This window comes from Rhinopithecus roxellana, chromosome 9 (assembly GCF_007565055.1).
Source record: "Rhinopithecus roxellana isolate Shanxi Qingling chromosome 9, ASM756505v1, whole genome shotgun sequence".
Classification (NCBI taxonomy): Eukaryota; Metazoa; Chordata; class Mammalia; order Primates; family Cercopithecidae; genus Rhinopithecus; species Rhinopithecus roxellana.
In genome coordinates this window covers 63,046,523-63,068,172 of record NC_044557.1, presented here as the reverse complement: position 1 = coordinate 63,068,172, position 21,650 = coordinate 63,046,523, and the positions used below count along the sequence as shown (strand labels likewise).

The 21,650-nt window shown below is 37.4% G+C and overlaps 1 protein-coding gene across 14 annotated transcripts in view; it reads right to left on the bottom strand.

The window, feature by feature from the left end:
• The window catches only part of VPS13B (vacuolar protein sorting 13 homolog B), a 904,863-nt gene that overhangs the window by 731,910 nt on the left and 151,303 nt on the right, over positions 1-21,650 (bottom strand). For all 14 annotated transcript variants that reach the window (XR_004059219.1, XR_004059220.1, XR_004059221.1 and 11 more), the window contains exon 16: positions 8,353-8,477. Coding sequence is in view for 11 of the 14 variants with exons in the window: in XM_010385612.2 (XP_010383914.1) it covers positions 8,353-8,477 (125 nt within the window). In the remaining 3 variants the exon portion in view is untranslated. The remainder of the gene's footprint in view (positions 1-8,352; positions 8,478-21,650) is intronic.

Genomic DNA, 21,650 nt, shown 5'->3' with positions numbered 1-21,650 from the left:
ATGCAGAGACATACATAGGCTCAAAATAAAGGGATGGAGGAAGATCTACCAAGCAAATGGAGAACAAAAAAAAGCAGGGGTTGCAATCCTTGTCTCTGATAAAACAGACTTTAAACCATCAAAGATCAAAAGAGACAAAGAAGGCCATTACATAATGGTAAAGGGATCAATTCAACAGGAAGAGCTAACTCTCCTAAATATATATGCACCCAATACAGGAGCACCCAGATTCATCAAGCAAGTCCTTAGAGACTTACAAAGAGACTTAGACTCCCATACAATAATAATGGGAGACTTCAACACTCCGCTGTCAACATTAGACAGATCAACGAGACAGAAAGTTAACAAGGATATCCAGGAATTGAACTCATCTCTGCACCAAGCGGACCTAATAGACATCTATAGAACTCTCCACCCCAAATCAACAGAATATACATTCTTCTCAGCACCACATCGCACTTATTCCAAAATTGACCACATAATTGGAAGTAAAGCACTCCTCAGCAAATGTACAAGAACAGAAATTATAACAAACTGTCTCTCAGACCACAGTGCAATCAAACTAGAACTCAGGACTAAGAAACTCAATCAAAACCGCTCAACTACATGGAAACTGAACAACCTGCTCCTGAATGACTACTGGGTACATAACGAAATGAAAGCGGAAATAAAGATGTTCTTTGAAACCAATGAGAACAAAGATACAACATACCAGAATCTCTGGGACACATTTAAAGCAGTGTGTAGAGGGAAATTTATAGCACTAAATGCCCACAAGAGAAAGCAGGAAAGATCTAAAATTGACACTCTAACATCACAATTAAAAGAACTAGAGAGGCAAGAGCAAACACATTCAAAAGCTAGCAGAAGGCAAGAAATAACTAAGATCAGAGCCGAACTGAAGGATATAGAGACACAAAAAACCCTCCAAAAAATCAATGAATCCAGGAGTTGGTTTTTTGAAAAGATCAACAAAATTGACAGACCGCTAGCAAGGCTAATAAAGAAGAAAAGAGAGAGGAATCAAATAGATGCAATAAAAAATGATAAAGGGGATATCACCACTGACCCCACAGAAATACAAACTACCATCAGAGAATACTATAAACGCCTCTACGCAAATCAACTAGAAAATCTAGAAGAAATGGATACATTCCTGGACACTTACACTCTCCCAAGGCTAAACCAGGAAGAAGTTGAATCCCTGAATAGACCAATAGTAGGCTCTGAAATTGAGGCAACAATTAATAGCCTACCCACCAAAAAAAGTCCAGGACCAGATGGATTCACAGCTGAATTCTACCAGAGGTACAAGGAGGAGCTGGTACCATTCCTTCTGAAACTATTCCAATCAATAGAAAAAGAGGGAATCCTCCCTAACTCATTTTATGAGGCCAACATCATCCTGATACCAAAGCCTGGCAGAGACACATCAAAAAAAGAGAATTTTAGACCAATATCCCTGATGAACATTGATGCAAAAATTCTCAATAAAATACTGGCAAACCGGATTCAGCAGCACATCAAAAAGCTTATCCACCATGATCAAGTGGGCTTCATCCCTGGGATGCAAGGCTGGTTCAACATTCGCAAATCAATAAACGTAATCCAGCATATAAACAGAACCAAAGACAAGAACCACATGATTGTCTCAATAGATGCAGAAAAGGCTTTTGACAAAATTCAACAGCCCTTCATGCTAAAAACCCTCAATAAATTCGGTATTGATGGAACGTACCTCAAAATAATAAGAGCTATTTATGACAAACCCACAGCTAATATCATACTGAATGGGCAAAAACTGGAAAAATTCCCTTTGAAAACTGGCACAAGACAGGGATGCCCTCTCTCACCACTCCTATTCAACATAGTGTTGGAAGTTCTGGCTAGGGCAATCAGGCAAGAGAAAGAAATCAAGGGTATCCAGTTAGGAAAAGAAGAAGTCAAATTGTCCCTGTTTGCAGATGACATGATTGTATATTTAGAAAACCCCATCGTCTCAGCCCAAAATCTTCTTAAGCTGATAAGCAACTTCAGCAAAGTCTCAGGATACAAAATTAATGTGCAAAAATCACAAGCATTCTTATACACCAGTAACAGACAAGCAGAGAGCCAAATCAGGAATGAACTTCCATTCACAATTGCTTCAAAGAGAATAAAATACCTAGGAATCCAGCTTACAAGGGATGTAAAGGACCTCTTCAAGGAGAACTACAAACCACTGCTCAGTGAAATCAAAGAGGACACAAACAAATGGAAGAATATACCATGCTCATGGATAGGAAGAATCAATATCGTGAAAATGGCCATACTGCCCAAGGTTATTTATAGATTCAATGCCATCCCCATCAAGCTACCAATGAGTTTCTTCACAGAATTGGAAAAAACGGCTTTAAAGCTCATATGGAACCAAAAAAGAGCCCGCATTGCCAAGACAATCCTAAGTCAAAAGGACAAAGCTGGAGGCGTCACGCTACCTGACTTCAAACTATACTACAAGGCTACAGTCACCAAAACAGCATGGTACTGGTACCAAAACGGAGATATAGACCAATGGAACAGAACAGAGTCCTCAGAAATAATACCACACATCTACAGCCATCTGATCTTTGACAAACCTGAGAGAAACAAGAAATGGGGAAAGGATTCCCTATTTAATAAATGGTGCTGGGAAAATTGGCTAGCCATAAGTAGAAAGCTGAAACTGGATCCTTTCCTAACCCCTTATACGAAGATTAATTCAAGATGGATTAGAGACTTAAATGTTAGACCTAATACCATAAAAACCCTAGAAGAAAATCTAGGTAGTACCATTCAGGACATAGGCATGGGCAAGGACTTCATGTCTAAAACACCAAAAGCAACGGCAGCAAAAGCAAAAATTGACAAATGGGATCTAATTAAACTAAAGAGCTTTTGCACAGCAAAAGAAACTACCATCAGAGTGAACAGGCAACCTACAGAATGGGAGAAAATTTTTGCAACCTACTCATCTGAGAAAGGGCTAATATCCAGAATCTACAAAGAACTCAAACAAATATACGAGAAAAAAACAAACAACCCCATCAAAAAGTGGGGAAAGGATATGAACAGACATTTCTCAAAAGAAGATATTCATACAGCCAACAGACACATGAAAAAATGCTCATCATCACTCGCCATCAGAGAAATGCAAATCAAAACCACAATGAGATACCATCTCACACCAGTTAGAATGGCAATCATTAAGAAGTCAGGAAACAACAGGTGTTGGAGAGGATGTGGAGAAATAGGAACACTTTTACACTGTTGGTGGGATTGTAAACTAGTTCAACCATTATGGAAAACAGTATGGCAATTCCTCAAGGATCTAGAACTAGATGTACCATATGACCCAGCCATCCCGCTACTGGGTATATACCCAAAGGATTACAAATTATTCTACTACAAAGACACATGTACACGTATGTTTATTTCAGCACTATTCACAATAGCAAAGACTTGGAATCAACCCAAATGTCCATCTGTGACAGACTGGATTGAGAAAATGTGGCACATATACACCATGGAATACTATGCAGCCATAAAAAAGGATGAGTTTGCATCCTTTGTAGGGACATGGATGCAGCTGGAAACCATCATTCTTAGCAAACTATCACAAGAACAGAAAACCAAACACCGCATGTTCTCACTCATAGGTGGGAACTGAACAATGAGATCACTTGGACTCGGGAAGGGGAACATCACGCACTGGGGCCTATCATGGGGAGGGGGGAGGGGGGAGGAGGGAGGGCTTGCATTGGGGAGTTATACAAGATATAAATGATGAATTGATGGGTGCTGACGAGTTGATGGGTGCAGCACACCAACAAAAAAAAAAAAAAAAAAAGAGACTTAGACTCCCATACAATAATAATGGGAGACTTCAACACTCCGCTGTCAACATTAGACAGATCAACGAGACAGAAAGTTAACAAGGATATCCAGGAATTGAACTCATCTCTGCACCAAGCGGACCTAATAGACATCTATAGAACTCTCCACCCCAAATCAATAGAATATACATTCTTCTCGGCACCACATCACACTTATTCCAAAATTGACCACATAATTGGAAGTAAAGCACTCCTCAGCAAATGTAAAAGAACAAAAATTATAACAAACTGTCTCTCAGACCACAGTGCAATCAAACTAGAACTCAGGACTAAGAAACTCAATCAAAACCGCTCAACTACATGGAAACTGAACAACCTGCTCCTGAATGACTACTGGGTACATAACGAAATGAAAGCGGAAATAAAGATGTTCTTTGAAACCAATGAGAACAAAGAAACAACATACCAGAATCTCTGGGACACATTTAAAGCAGTGTGTAGAGGGAAACTTATAGCACTAAATACCCACAAGAGAAAGCAGGAAAGATCTAAAATTGACACTCTAACATCACAATTAAAAGAACTAGAGAGGCAAGAGCAAACACATTCAAAAGCTAGCAGAAGGCAAGAAATAACTAAGATCAGAGCAGAACTGAAGGAGATAGAGACATAAAAAACCCTCCAAAAAATCAATGAATCCAGGAGTTGGTTTTTTGAAAACATCAACAAAATTGACAGACCGCTAGCAAGACTAATAAAGAACAAAAGAGAGAGGAATCAAATAGATGCAATAAAAAATGATAAAGGGGATATCACCACTGACCCCACAGAAATACAAACTACCATCAGAGAATACTATAAACGCCTCTACGCAAATCAACTAGAAAATCTAGAAGAAATGGATAATTTCCTGGACACTTACACTCTCCCAAGGCTAAACCAGGAAGAAGTTGAATCCCTGAATAGACCAATAGCAGGCTCTGAAATTGAGGCAACAATTAATAGCCTACCCACCAAAACAAGTCCAGGACCAGATGGATTCACAGCTGAATTCTACCAGAGGTTCAAGGAGGAGCTGGTACCATTCCTTCTGAAACTATTCCAATCAATAGAAAAAGAGGGAATCCTCCCTAACTCATTTTATGAGGCCAACATCATCCTGATACCAAAGCCTGGCAGAGACACAACAAAAAAAGAGAATTTTAGACCAATATCCCTGATGAACATTGATGCAAAAATTCTCAATAAAATACTGGCAAACCGGATTCAGCAGCACATCAAAAAGCTTATCCACCATGATCAAGTGGGCTTCATCCCTGGGATGCAAGGCTGGTTCAACATTCGCAAATCAATAAACGTAATCCAGCATATAAACAGAACCAAAGACAAGACCACATGATTGTCTCAATAGATGCAGAAAAGGCTTTTGACAAAATTCAACAGCCCTTCATGCTAAACACGCTCAATAAATTCGGTATTGATGGAACGTACCTCAAAATAATAAGAGCTATTTATGACAAACCCACAGCTAATATCATACTGAATGGGCAAAAACTGGAAAAATTCCCTTTGAAAACTGGCACAAGACAGGGATGCCCTCTCTCACCACTCCTATTCAACATAGTGTTGGAAGTTCTGGCTAGGGCAATCAGGCAAGAGAAAGAAATCAAGGGTATCCAGTTAGGAAAAGAAGAAGTCAAATTGTCCCTGTTTGCAGATGACATGATTGTATATTTAGAAAACCCCATCGTCTCAGCCCAAAATCTCCTTAAGCTGATAAGCAACTTCAGCAAAGTCTCAGGATACAAAATTAATGTGCAAAAATCACAAGCATTCTTATACACCAGTAACAGACAAGCAGAGAGCCAAATCAGGAATGAACTTCCATTCACAATTGCTTCAAAGAGAATAAAATACCTAGGAATCCAGCTTACAAGGGAGATAAAGGACCTCTTCAAGGAGAACTACAAACCACTGCTCAGTGAAATCAAAGAGGACACTAACAAATGGAAGAACATACCATGCTCATGGATAGGAAGAATCAATATCGTGAAAATGGCCATACTCCCCAAGGTTATTTATAGATTCAATGCCATCCCCATCAAGCTACCAATGAGTTTCTTCACAGAATTGGAAAAAACTGCTTTAAAGTTCATATGGAACCAAAAAAGAGCCTGCATTGCCAAGACAATCCTAAGTCAAAAGGACAAAGCTGGAGGCGTCACGCTACCTGACTTCAAACTATACTACAAGGCTACAGTAACCAAAACAGCATGGTACTGGTACCAAAACAGAGATATAGACCAATGGAACAGAACAGAGTCCTCAGAAATAATACCACACATCTACAGCCATCTGATCTTTGACAAACCTGAGAGAAACAAGAAATGGGGAAAGGATTCCCTATTTAATAAATGGTGCTGGGAAAATTGGCTAGCCATAAGTAGAAAGCTGAAACTGGATCCTTTCCTTACCCCTTATACGAAGATTAATTCAAGATGGATTAGAGACTTAAATGTTAGACCTAATACCATAAAAACCCTAGAAGAAAATCTAGGTAGTACCATTCAGGACATAGGCATGGGCAAGGACTTCATGTCTAAAACACCAAAAGCAACGGCAGCAAAAGCAAAAATTGACAAATGGGATCTAATTAAACTAAAGAGCTTTTGCACAGCAAAAGAAACTACCATCAGAGTGAACAGGCAACCTACAGAATGGGAGAAAATTTTTGCAACCTACTCATCTGAGAAAGGGCTAATATCCAGAATCTACAAAGAACTCAAACAAATATACAAGAAAAAAACAAACAACCCCATCAAAAAGTGGGCAAAGGATATGAACAGACATTTCTCAAAAGAAGATATTCATACAGCCAACAGACACATGAAAAAATGCTCATCATCACTCGCCATCAGAGAAATGCAAATCAAAACCACAATGAGATACCATCTCACACCAGTTAGAATGGCAATCATTAAAAAGTCAGGAAACAACAGGTGTTGGAGAGGATGTGGAGAAATAGGAACACTTTTACACTGTTGGTGGGATTGTAAACTAGTTCAACCATTATGGAAAACAGTATGACAATTCCTCAAGGATCTAGAACTAGATGTACCATATGACCCAGCCATCCCACTACTGGGTATATACCCAAAGGATTATAAATTATTCTACTACAAAGACACATGTACACGTATGTTTATTGCGGCACTATTCACAATAGCAAAGACTTGGAATCAACCCAAATGTCCATCTGTGACAGACTGGATTAAGAAAATGTGGCACATATACACCATGGAATACTATGCAGCCATAAAAAAGGATGAGTTTGCGTCCTTTGTAGGGACATGGATGCAGCTGGAAACCATCATTCTTAGCAAACTATCACAAGAACAGAAAACCAAACACCGCATGTTCTCACTCATAGGTGGGAACTGAACAATGAGATCACTTGGACTCGGGAAGGGGAACATCACGCACTGGGGCCTATCATGGGGAGGGGGGAGGGGGGAGGAGGGAGGGATTGGATTGGGGAGTGATACATGATATAAATGATGAATTGATGGGTGCTGACAAGTTGATGGGTGCAGCACACCAACATGGCATAAGTATACATATGTAACAAACCTGCACGTTATGCACATGTACCCTAGAACTTAAAGTATAATAAAAATAAATAAATAAATAAAAATAAAAATTAAAAAAAAAAAAAAAGAAGATGGAAAAATTAAAAAAAAAAAGAAAAACTATCCTGCAAAAATAAGCTTACTAATTAGAATGAGAACGCAAAAGATATTCTAAATCACATTTTAAATTGGAAAAATGGTTCACTAAAAATTAATTTCATATATTTAAACATTATTTTATATATTTAAACAATATATTAAAAGCATTCCTTTAAACTAAAAATTTATAACTGGTAACTACTGGCTTTCTTTCTGTAAATCTCTTTGAATTGAAGGAAATGTGACCTCCAAATATAGCACTCACTTCTGAATGAAAATGGTGAGGGCTACAATCAATGTCTTACAAATTATAGCTACTAGACATGTAAATACATTCTAACTCTATGTAATAGGTATACTTTTGTCAGTGGCTATGAATATATATGAAATTATTATTTAATAGATACATACTTTGGTCTTGAATATTAATTTATAACTTTTTAAAATCTTTATACTCTCTCTTGAAAAACAGGCACTTGCTCTTACAGTGCCTATTATAATCTGAAGTAGTATTTTACATACATCCAACATGAATTAACAGTTATTACCCTAATAACAGTTATTGCTATCACAAAAGACACTATGAACTAACAGATTTCAGACACTTAAGAAAGATTTTTAGTGTCTCAGTAAAAGTACAAGTTTAGATATTTTTTTTCTAAGGTTTTGTATAAAACTAACATGGGCATATGACAGAAACATTTGGGCGTTTTTTTCCCTCCTAATAAATGGAAATTAACATAAATCACATTTTAACATGTAAGACTTACCAGTATGTGGGGAGTTTCAGAAGTTTACCATAAAGAGCAGTGCTGAAAGAGGGAATAATTGGTACAGGTAAGCAGTAAGATCCACTGCAATCCAAAGATGTCAGTCCTGCCTGGAAACCAAATATCTAAAACAAAAAGAAAAGATCCAAGTATTCAGACAAAGTTTTAATAAGTACAAGATGAAACATGTCAGTTTCAATTTGCTTTACAACAGCTGCACACTAAGTATGTTTCAAAGCCTTTTTCCACTTCCCAATTTTCTTCTATACAATTTGACAGTAGCTCAAAATTAACAAATTTAAATATACAGTATTTATTTCACACCCCTGAAAGATCACTGCTTTTTTGACAAATTTTTTTAAGTTTCACATTTTACTTTTATACATACTCCTCATGTACTGTTTAATTATCTGCTAAAATATACATTTTTCCATAAATATAAACCACTGACTGCATTTTCTACACTGTAAACTATAAATTTTATAAATTAATATTAATATTTTATGACTAAAATAATATTAACTACAAGAAAAACTGTTTAAAAATATATTTTGTCTTCAACTTGTATAATGTACACACAAAAAGGATATCGAAAAATATCCTAAAGTGTTATTTCTTTCCACTTTCTTTTGTGAAAATAATTGTGGGATTGAGGTTTTAAATCCCAGGAAATTTGGTATATGGCATAAATTACTCTTCATATGTACAAGCATGTTTATGCTTAAAGCAAGCAGATCATACTACAAAATTTTATAAGCAACCCCTGAAATTCCTGGATACTATATTTGTCATAATAGAAAGAAAAAACATGTTACATGAAACACATGTTACATGAAATACTGCAGAGAACTGATGATATTTCTGCATCAATTATTTCTAAAACAACAAAAGATAAATACTTCAGAGTGGAAATACACACATGGATACAAAACAAAGGGTTACTGTTTTCCAGTAAATGTAAAAGTAGCTTAACCTCAACATATGTCGTTAGTTATTATTTTTTATCCCTTGGGTTTATAATGCACTGACTTCCATATCTCTAGAATTAATTAATATCAACTGTGAAGTTCTATAATAAAATATGTTTAAAATTTCTTCATAACTGATTTTCAAAATACTATTTAATGAGCATAAAATAATTATCAATTTCTTTAACAGTATTAACCTACTTCCAAATAGTTTCAAAAAGCTACCATACTCCTAACATTCATCAAATTGACAATGTCAAATTATTTCTTACACACGCGGTTTTGAGTGAAGAAAACAACGTTTTAGAAATAAAACATTTTTTAAAATTACATTTCCAAGGAAAACTGCATTGCAAAGAACCTACTTATGTAATTACTATCAAGGAAAATAAAAATGATGCACCCATCAATACCTATAACCTGGTATTAACCAATAAACAAGTACAGAACTGAGAAAGAGATTTGTTTCTAATACTGAAACGATTACTGAAAAATCATAACTTCAAACTAAGATATTTCACATTCATTCTTTTTTAAGACCTGTTCTGAGCAACAATGTATGCAAAGTACTGCGCTGGTTTCTGTACAATGTCAGGAGTTCTTATTTCCACATAAAGGCCCAATATTCAAAGGATTCTGGAATTTACAGTTATTAATATAACAATACAAAACACATTTTTAAAACAATGTCCAACTGCCAAATATTTCGAGTTATGAATAAAGACAATATTTTATCACCTATGCTCAACTAAGAACTCTCTCAAAGCCACTGCTGAATTTTCCATTAAATGCCCCAACAGTATAATCAGACACTATCTACCAACTGTACTCAGAAGGAAATTGGGTGTAGAGGAGATCCCCTGCTGGCTGTCTGCAGAAACGCAAAGGGCTTCGGGGAAATTGCATACTATTCTGACATTTTTTTTAAAGCCTTTATTATATTTTTGTGTTGTCTAGAGATGCTGCTAAGAAAACACTCAAGCAAGTGAAATTACAATAAAAGAAGACCTACTGGACAAAGAAGTTACCTTCTAAATATTGCCAAGTTATTATGAGTCATATTTTGCCTTCTCTATTATCCACCAAATCAAAAAGAACTATTTAAAAATAAAATTTTAAACTCTCTCTTTTAAACTATAGCAATCAGATACACAGATTTACAAAACCTATATAACCTAATAATTTGTCAACATCCCTTGACCAAGACGATAAATACTTAATCTGGAAAAAGAAGAACCAGCAGTGTAAACTGAAGTTGCTTTCATGAAGGATAGTTCATATATTCAAAAACTGGTTTGGTAAATGTTGCAAACTAATAGTCTGGAGCAATAAAAATATATGAAACAGTAAGTATAACTACCAATAGAAATGTTAGCCAAAGGAAGTTGTAAAGCTGAATAAGAGGACTTACACATCTCCTTAAATAAGAAGTTAAACATGTATTGCCACCTGTTTTTAAAAATCCCAATTAGAAGGCTGGGCGCGGTGGCTCAAGCCTGTAATCCCAGCACTTTGGGAGGCTGAGGCGGGTGGATCACGAGGTCAGGAGATCGAGACCATCCTGGCTAACACGGTGAAACCCCGTCTCTACTAAAAAATACAAAAAACTAGCCAGGCGAGGTGGCAGGGCGCCAATAGTTCCAGCTACTCAGGAGGCTGAAGCAGGAGAATGGCGTAAACTCGGGAGGCGGAGCTTGCAGTGAGCTGAAATCCGGCCACTGCACTCCAGCCTGGGCGACAGAGCAAGACTCCGTCTCAAAAGAAAAAAGAAAAAAAAAATCCCAATTCGTAAATAAAAATAAATACATCATCAAGATTTTAACATTTTACAACAAATGTTCTTGAATTAACATCTCAAATAGAAGAAATTGTAATGGATTTAAAAACATTATAAGGCAACTTATTTCTGTAAGATTTTGCCAAAAATTATCATAAATTAAAATTTGCTATTTTAAAAAGACAAAAGTATAAAAAGCACATGTTAACTATAAATGACAACAAAAACATTATAATTATGACATACAATAAATAATTCTTGTTACTGCCATTATAAAACACATGGTATAATAGTATAATCAGCATTATAAAGATTTGTCCCTTCACTAAAGGGACAAATAAACATTTCTTTCATTCAAAAGTTGGTATGTATGCAATAATACACTGAAACACATGAAAACTGAAGAAAGAATAATAATTACAGTTGTACAGCATAATAATGAACATCTAACAAAGAAAAACTCTTCAGGGGAAAAGAATGAAATCAAACTCAACTACAGAATTTTAGAGCTCAAACTGCTTAGAGATTATTTAACTCAATCATCTCCTTTTACATGCAGGAAAAATGAAGTCCAAAAGAATTAGGGACATCTTTGAAATCATATATTGTAGTAACAAGTATATGATGCTTCATGTGATGTAGCTCATCTATTAACTCACAATTTCAGCCAACTTTCCTTCCACCCTCCATTTCCTCCTTCTCTTCACCTAAAAAGAAATGGCTGATTCTCTATTTATTCTCAAAGAAAAATAATCTTTCTCACCACCACCTTCCCCCTTCAATCATCAGTAAAGCTACATTTCTCTCCCTTCATCAGCAAATACCTTGAATGAATAGCTCAGAGCAGTGGTCACCAACCTTTTCGGCACCAGGGAATGGTTTTGTGGAAGACAATTTTTCCATGAACGGGAGGTTGGGGGGATAGTTTCAGAATGAAACTGTTCTACCTCAGATCATCAGCTATTAGATTCTCATAAGGAGTGTGTAACCTAGATCCCTCACATGCGCAATTCGCAACAGGTTCACTCTCCGATGATAATCTACCACCACCACTGATCTGATAGGAGGCAGAGCTCAAACAGCAATGCTTGCTTGCTCTGCTGCTCACCTCCTGCTGTGCAGTCAGGTTCCATGGTCCAGGGGTTGGGGAACCCTGCTTACTCTTATCTAGAGATATTTAAATTCCAGAGCTGAATTGGAATGTCCAAATCTTGTTCACAGTTGCTGTTTTTACTGTGACTTGGGAAATCACAGCTGTTGGGGGGCCCTGGCCTAAAGTTTGCTATAACGTTTTCATCACCAATTACTTCCTCTTTTTTAATTATTATTATTATCATACTTTAAGTCCTAGGGTACATGTGCACAATGTGCAAGTTTCTTACATATGTATACATGTGCCATGTTGGTATGCTGCACCCATTAACTTATCATCTACATTAGGTATATCTCCTAATGCTATCCCTCCCCACTTCCTCCACCCCACGACAGTGTGTCATGTTCCCCTTCCTGCCTCTGTAGACTCCACCTCTGGGGGCACAGCATAGTCAAACAAAAGGCAGCAGAAAACTCCGCAGATTTCAATGTCTCTGTTGGGCAGCTTTGAAGAGAGTAGTGGTTCTCCCAGCACGAAGTTTGAGATCTGAGAACGGACAGACTGCCTCCTCAAATGGGTCCCAGACCCCCAAGCAGCATAACTGGGAGGCACCCCCCAGTAAGGCAGACTGACACCTCACACGGCCAGGTACCCCTCTGAGACGAAGTTTCCAGAGGAACGATTAGGCAGCAACATTTGCTGTTCAGCAATACTCGTTGTTCAGCAGTCTCCGCTGCTGATACCCAGGCAAACAGGGTCTGGAGTGGACCTCCAGCAAACTCCAATAGACCTGCAGCTGAGGGTCCTGACTGTTAGAAGGAAAACTAACAAAACAGAAAGGACATCCACACCAAAACTCCATCTGTACGTCACCATCATCAAAGACCAAAGGTAGATAAAACCACAAAGATGGGGAAAAAACAGAGCAGAAAAGCTGAAAATTCCAAAAATCAGAGCGCCTTTCCCCCTCCAAAGGAACGCAGATCCTCACCAGCAATGGAACAAAGCTGGATGGAGAATGACTTTGACGAGTTGAGAGAAGAAGGCTTCAGACGACCAAACTTCTCCGAGCTAAAGGAGGAAGTTCGAATCCATCGCAAAGAAGCCAAAAACCTTGAAAAAAGATTAGACGAATGGCTAACTGAAATAACCAGTGTAGAGTAGTCCTTAAATGACCTGATGGAGCTGAAAACCATGGCATGAGAACTATGTGACGAATGCACAAGCTTCAGTAACCAATTCAGATAATTGCAACAAAGGGTATCAGTGACTGAAGATCAAATGAATGAAATGAAGCAAGAAGAGAAGTTCAGAGAAAAAGAGTAAAAAGAGACTAACAAAGTCTCCAAGAAATATGGGACTATGTGAAAAGAACAAATCTACATCTAATTGGTGTACCTGAAAGTGACAGGGAGAATGGAACCAAGTTGGAAAACACTCTACAGGATATTATCCAGGAGAACTTCCCCAACCTAGCAAGGCAGGCCAACATTCAAATTCTGGAAATACAGAGAACGTCACAAAGACACTCCTCGAGAAGGGCAACTCCAAGACACATAATTGTCAGATTCACCAATGTTGAAATGAAGGAAAAAATGTTAATGGCAGCCAGAGAGAAAGGGCGGGTTACACACACAGGGAAGCCCATCAGACAAACAGCGGATCTCTCAGCAGAAACTCTATAAGAGAGTGAGGGCCAATATTCAACATTCTTAAAGAAAAGCATTTTCAACCCAGAATTTCATATCCAGGCAAACTAAGCTTTGTAAGTGAAGGAGAAATAAAATCTTTCACAGATAAGCAAATGCTGAGAGATTTTGTCACCACCAGGCCTGCCCTACAAGAGATCCTGAAGGAAGCACTAAACATGGAAAGGAACAACAGGTACCAGTCACTGCAAAAACATGCCAAAATGTAAAGACCATCAATGCTAGGAAGAAACTGCATCAACTAACAAGCAAAATAACCACCTAACATCATAATGACAGGATCAAATTCACATGTAACAATATTAACCTTAAATGTAAATGGGCTAAATGCTCCAATTAAAAGACACAGACTGGCAAATTGGATAAAGAGCCAAGACCCATCAGTTTGCTGTATTCAGGAGACCCATCTCACATGCAGAGACATACATAGGCTCAAAATAAAGGGATGGAGGAAGATCTACCAAGCAAATGGAGAACAAAAAAAAAGCAGGGGTTGCAATACTAGTCTCTGATAAAACAGACTTTAAACCATCAAAGATCAAAAGAGACAAAGAAGGCCATTACATAATGGTAAAGGGATCAATTTAACAAGAAGAGCTAACTATCCTAAATATATATGAACCCAATACAGGAGCACCCAGATTCACAAAGCAATTCATAAAGAGACTTACAAAGAGACTTAGACTACCACACAATAATAATGGGAGACTTTAACACCCCACTGTCAACATTAGACAGATCAACGAGACAGAAAGTTAACAAGGATATCCAGGAATTGAACTCAACTCTGCACCAAGTGGACCTAATAGACATCTAGAGAACTCTCCACCCCAAATCAACAGAATATACATTCTTCTCAGCACCACATCGCACTTACTCCAAAATTGACCAAATAGTTGGAAGTAAAGCACTCCTCAGCAAATGTAAAAGAACAGAAATCACAACAAACTGTCTCTCAGACCACAATGCAATCAAACTAGAACTCAGGATTAAGAAATTCACTCAAGGCCGGGCGTGGTGGCTCAAGCCTGTAATCCCAGGACTTTGGGAGGCTGAGACGGGTGGATCACGAGGTCAGGAGATCGAGACCATCCTGGCTAACACAATGAAACCCCATCTCTATTAAAAAATACAAAAAACTAGCTGGGCAAGGTGGTGGGTGCCTGTAGTCCCAGCTACTCAGGAGGCTGAGGCAGGAGAATGGTGTGAACCTGGGAGGCGGAGCTTACAGTGAGCTGAGATCCGGCCACTGAACTCCAGCCTGGGCGACAGAGCGAGACTCCGTCTCAAAAAAAAAAAAAAAAAGAAACTCACTCAAAACCGCCCAACTACATGGAAACTGAACAACCTGCTCCTGAATGGCTACCAGGTACATAACGAAATGAAGGCAGAAATAAAGATGTTCTTTGAAACTAATGAGAACAAAGACACAACATACCAAAATCTCTGGAACACACTTAAAGCAGTGTGTAGAGGGAAATTTATAGAACTAAATGCCCACAAGAGAAAGCAGAAAAGATCTAAAACTGACACCCCAACATCACAATTAAAAGAACTAGAGAAGCAAGAGCAAACACATTCAAAAGCTAGCAGAAGGCAAGAAATAACTAAGATCAGGACACAAAAAAACCCTTCAAAAAATCAATGAGTCCAGGAGCTAGTTTTTTGAAAAGATCAACACAATTGACAGACCACTAGCAAGACTAATAAAGAAGAAAAGAGAGAAGAATCAAATAGATGCAATAAAAAATGATAAAGGGGATATCACCACCAATCCCACAGAAATACAAACTACCATCAGAGAATACTGTAAACACCTCTACGCAAATAAACTAGAAAACCCAGAAGAAATGGATAAATATCTGGACACATACGCCCTCCCAAGACTAAACCAGGAAGAAATTGAATCTCTGAATAGACCAATAACAGGTTCTGAAATTGAGGCAATAATTAATAGCCTACCAACCAAAAAAAGTCCATGACCAGATGGATTCACAGTCAAATTCTACCAGAGGTATAAGGAGAAGCTGGTACCATTCCTTCTGAAACTATTCCAATCAATAGAAAAAGAGGGAATCTTCCCTAACTCATTTTATGAGGCCAGCATCATCCTCATACCAAAGCCTGGCAAAGACACAACAAAAAAAAGAGAACTTTAGACCAATATCCCTGATGAACATCAATGCAAAAATCCTCAGTAAAATACGGGCAAACCGATTCCAGCAGCACATCAAAAAGCTTATCCACCATGATCAAGTGGGCTTCATCCCTGGGATGCAAGGCTCGTTCAACATATGCAAATCAATAAATGTAATCCAGCATATAAACAGAACCTATTACTTCTCAAACCCTCTCAACCTAGTTTTTGTTTATATGTCTACTGAAACAAAACAAAATTCTGGATTAAAGCCAATACTACCTTTACGTTTTTCTCCTATGGAGGAAAAAGAAAAGTATTTTCTCTTGATTTTATTTCCACTAGCAATTTAAGCAAGTAAAACTATCAGTAACACTCTGATTTCATTTTCACCACCCAGAATTTTAAAAATAAGAATAGCGACATGCTGTCACTTACATTATGCAAGAAATGAAACACTTCAGAATACATAAAGGATGTTTGCAACTTAACAACAAAAAGATGACCCAATTTTAAAATGGGCCTAAGACTGGAATACATATCTATCCAAAGAAGATATACAAATGACCAAAAGGTAATAAGCACATAAAAAAATGCTCAGTAGCATTAGTCATTATGGAAATACAAATCAAAACCACAGTGAGATACCACTTTAACAACCACTAAGGTTGCTAAGATCACAAAGACAGACAACAACAAAGGTGAAAGAGGGAGGAAGTGGAAAAACAGAAACTCGCATTTATCAGTGGGAGGATAACAAAACAGCCATTCCTTAAAAACCGGTTTGCCAATTCCTAAAAATATTAAAAATACCATATGACCAGGCAATTCCAAACCTAGGTATACCCAAGAGAAATGAAAACCTATGCTCACGTAAAAATTTAGATATGAATATTCATAGCTGTATTATTCCTAATAGCCAAAAAGTGGAAACAACCCAAATGTCCATCAATGGATAAATGAATAGATAAACTGCAGTAGTATACACATGCAATGAAATATTATCATTCAGGCATAAAAATGAAGTACTTTTTAGAGGTCTTACATTTAGGTCTCTGTTCAATTTTAAGTATTTTTTTTAATATGGTGTTAAGTAAGGGTCCAACTTCATTCTTTTGCATATGCATATCCAGTTTTCCCAGTGCCATTTGCTAAAAAGACTGTCCTTTCCCATTTAACAGTCTTGACACTTGTCAAAAATCATTTGACCACGTACACAATGGTTTATTGCTGGGCACTGCATTCTTTTCCACTGGTCTATGTGTCTGTTTTTACACTAATGCCACACTGTTTTGATTACTATAGCTCTGTAGTAGCTTCTGGAATCAGTAAGAGTGAGTCCTTCAGCTTCGTTCTTTTTCAAGATTGTTTTGGTTATTCGGGGTCCCTTGAGAGTCCATATGAATTTTAGGATGAGTTTTTCTACTTCTGCAAAAAACATTGGAATTGTAATAGAGATTGCACTGAATGTGTAGAATGGATAGCATGGACAATATTAAGTCTTCCAATTCAAAAAGATGAGATGCATTTCCATTTATGTACATCTTACTTCCTTTCAGCTATGTTTTGTGGTTCTTATTGTAAAAGTCTCTCACTTTCTTGGTTAATTCGTAAACAATATACCTCTAAGAAAACAGAGCAAAAACCAACTACAGCATACAGGGCAAATCCTACACACTGCTTGTTCTGGGATAGCCTACAAGGAAAAAATAATGTTTACACAAAAACATTTATAATCAACGTGGTGGGAACAATAAGTTGAACTTCCAATTAGGTGAAATGTTGTCCCTCCAAAAAGAATTCCATTCTTCTCATTAAAAAACCGTATTACCTGGCCGGGCACGGTGGCTCATGCCTGTAATCTCAGCACTTTAGGAGGCAGAGGTAGAGGTGGGCTGATCACGAGATCAGGAGTTCGAGACCAGCCTGGCCAACATAGTGAAGTCCCGTCTCTACTAAAAACACAAAAAATCAGCCAGGAGTGGTGGCACGCACATGTAATCCCAGCTACTCGGGAGGCTGAAAAAGGAATCTTTCATCTGCATATTTTCCATACAGATCCATGCCAACTCTCCCAATTGGTAAATTTTATTACATGAAGTGGGAATTATGAATCATTTCATCGTATAGCCAATACAGTCAAGATTAAGTATACAAAATTAAAACTCAAGCATTTAAATATTTAATTGAAAATTACATATGAACTAAAATGCCAAACACATGAATCCTCTACTGTACTACTGTAACATGATAACACTAAAAGTAAAACTTTAAAAACTTCCTCAAAGGCTACTGAAATCATCCCAAGTAATATGAACTGCTATAAACTTTATAGCAAACTGGTAAATGGAGTCACATCACAATAGCCATATTAAAACAAAAAACAAAAAAAAAACTCTACCAAATCCTGAAAGTATTAAAATATCCTGTGTCACAGTAGAAGTACGAAAATGAAATGAAATATTTAAGACAGGATTCAAGGCTTTATTTTCATAAGTATTTACTATTCTTGGCCGGACGCGGTGGCTCATGTAATCCCAGCACTTTGGGAGGTCAAGGTGGGCAGATCTACTTGAGGCCAAAAGTTTGAGACCAGCCTGGTCAACATGGTGAGACCCTGCATCTACTAAAAATACAAAAATTAGCTGGGCGTGGTGGTGCACACCTATAATCCTAGCTACTCGGGAGGCTGAGGCAGGAGAATCACTTGAACCTAGGAAATGGAGGTTACAGTGAGCCGAGATTGTGCCACTGCACTCCAGACAGAGTGTGACTCTGTCTCAAAAAAAAAAAGGATTTACTACTCTTAACACCAGTGAATGGTTTTCCTATGCACATTATGCTATTCCCACTTTGCCTAACACCTCACTTGCTGAGACATTAAACTTAACCATTATGACTGTATTCAACCAGGCCAAAATATAAAAGAAAACTAGACAGCATGTGTAGCAAAGGCCCTTTACCCAAAATATAACTATATCGGCAGGACACTGTAAATAAATTTTACATTACACTGGAAATATGAGTTTTAACATATTGACAAGTAGAAATGGTAAAGAACCATTCCAATAAATTTTATGTCAGTATGGATGGTGACTATATTGACAACCAATGGTTTTGGTGAACATCCTTCTTCTGTATAGAGACACACTTTATTTATCTATAAGCCGAATGTCAATGTGTTATGTTGACTGCATGTTAACTGATATTTGCATATATTGGGTTAAATAAAATATATTATTGACATGAAAAAACAAAGCAAATATTCTTAACACTGTAATCTGATACTAAGGTTGTACCAATATTTTTTAAAATTGTCCACTTCTATGTATTAATTGTGACAATAAATTAAAAAGCTTAAGTATAAAGCATTGAATCTGAAAATTGTCAAGTATAAAGCATTGTAAAGTATAAAGTACATTTATAAACTTTATATCTAGGTTTTAAAAATATCTCTGCTACTCTCCATATGACATAAAACATTATGGTAGATCACTAAAATAATGGCCCCAATGAGTCACACTTCCTGTGTCTACACCCTTTTGCAACGTGATCTGTTGTTCTTCCACCAAAGGAGCCAGCCTTGAGAAAAAAGGCTTTGCAAAAACAACCAAGAAAACATGTTCTAGTCTGCATGGCTTGACAACAGTCAAATGTTTATATACACCACCTGCAGGTGATCTAAAACTGGTATCTTGAAATTGGTTTATTTCTGCGTTACAGATATACAAATACTTAAAAACTTTAAAACTTCAAATAAACTAATTAGGCCAAGAGCCTATTTGTGGAGTCCTCTAATCTTTTGATACATTATATGAAAAGCAGTGTTTTTTAGTACTTTTTTTTTTTTTTTTTTTTTGAGACAGGGTCTCACTCTGTTGCCTAAGCTGGAGTACAGTGGTGCCATCACAACTCACTGTAACCTTGACCTCCTGGGCTCAAGCAAATCTCTCACCTCAGCCTTCAAGGTAGCTGGCACAACAGGCATGCAACCACAACGCCTGGCTAATTTTTGTATTTCTTGTAGAGATGAGGTTTCACCACTTTGCTCAGGGGAGTCTCGACCCCCTGAGCTCAAGTGATCCACCCACCTCAGATTCTCAAAGTGCTGAGATTACAGGCGTTAGCCACCATGCCCAGCCAGTACTGATTCTTAAATTCAACTTTTTATAGTTTTCTTTTGTTCACGAAACAGAAGTGATTGTGTACACACTATTTCTACTTAAACCATACATCCCTGTTTGCTTAGCTAAAACATGTATTGTTCAACATTTGAGGTTATTGTTTCTACATACCTGCATTGGATGTATTACTCATTTTTTAAAAAATGAAAGAGCTGGGAAAAGCTACCAATAATTCCCTTTACATAACCAGACGGACATATCCAGGAGATACTACAAGTTCCACATCACCACAATACAACAAATATCACAAAAATTTTTGGTTTCCCAGTACATATAATAACAGTTTTATATACATTTATACTGTAGTCTATTAAGTCTGCAATAACATTATGTCAAAAAAAAAAAAACTTATATACCTTAAATAAAAAGCACTTTGTTGGCTGGGCACAGTGGTTCACACCTGTAATCAGAGCACTTTGGGAAGCAAGGCTCAGGAATTCGAGACCAGTCTGGGCATTGTGGTAAAACCCCATCTTACCAAAAATACAAAAAAATTAGCTGAGCATGGGGATATGCACCTGTGGTCCCAGTACTTGGGAAACTGAGATGGGAGAATCGCTTGAGCCCAGGAGGTGGAGGTTGCAGTGGGCCAAGATCGTGCCACCGCATGCCAGCCTGGGAGACAGAGTGAGACCCTGCCCCCACCCCTTACAAAAAATACTTTATTGCTAAAAAATGCTAATGACCATCTCAGCCTTCAGCAAGTAATAACCTTTTTGCCTTGATGTTCATGGCTGCTTACTAATCAGGATGGTGGTTGCTAAAAGTGGTGGGGGTAGCTGCAGCAATTTCTAAAAATAAGACAACAATGAAGTTTGCCATACTGATTAACTCTTCCTTTCATGAAAGATTTCTCCATAGCAGGCAATGATGATTAATTGAGGTTTGATGGTATTTTACCAGTAGTAAAACTTCTATCAAAATTGGAGTCAATCCTCTCAAACCATGACACTGCTTTATCAACCAAGTTTACAGAACTTTTTAAATTCTCTGTAATCATTTAACAATACTCCCAGCATCTTCCCCAGGAGTAACTGCCATCTCCAGAAATCACTTTCTTTGCTCATCCATAAGAAGCAACTCCTCCTCCATTCAAGTTTTATCATGAGATTGCAGCAATTCAGTCATATCCTCAGACACCAATTCTAGTTCTCTTGCTGTTTCCATTACATCTGCAGTTACTTCCTCCATGGAAGGCTTGAACCCCTCAAAGTCATCCATGAGGATTGAAATCAACTTCTTCCAAAATCTTGTTAATGTAAACAGTTTGACCTCCTTCTATGAATCATAAATATTCTTAATAGCATCTAGATTGATGAATCTTTCCAGAAGATTTTCAATTGGCTTTGCCCAGGTCTTTCAGAAGAATCGCTATCTATGGTAGCTATAAGCCTTACAAAATATATTTCTTAAATAATAAAACCAGAGTC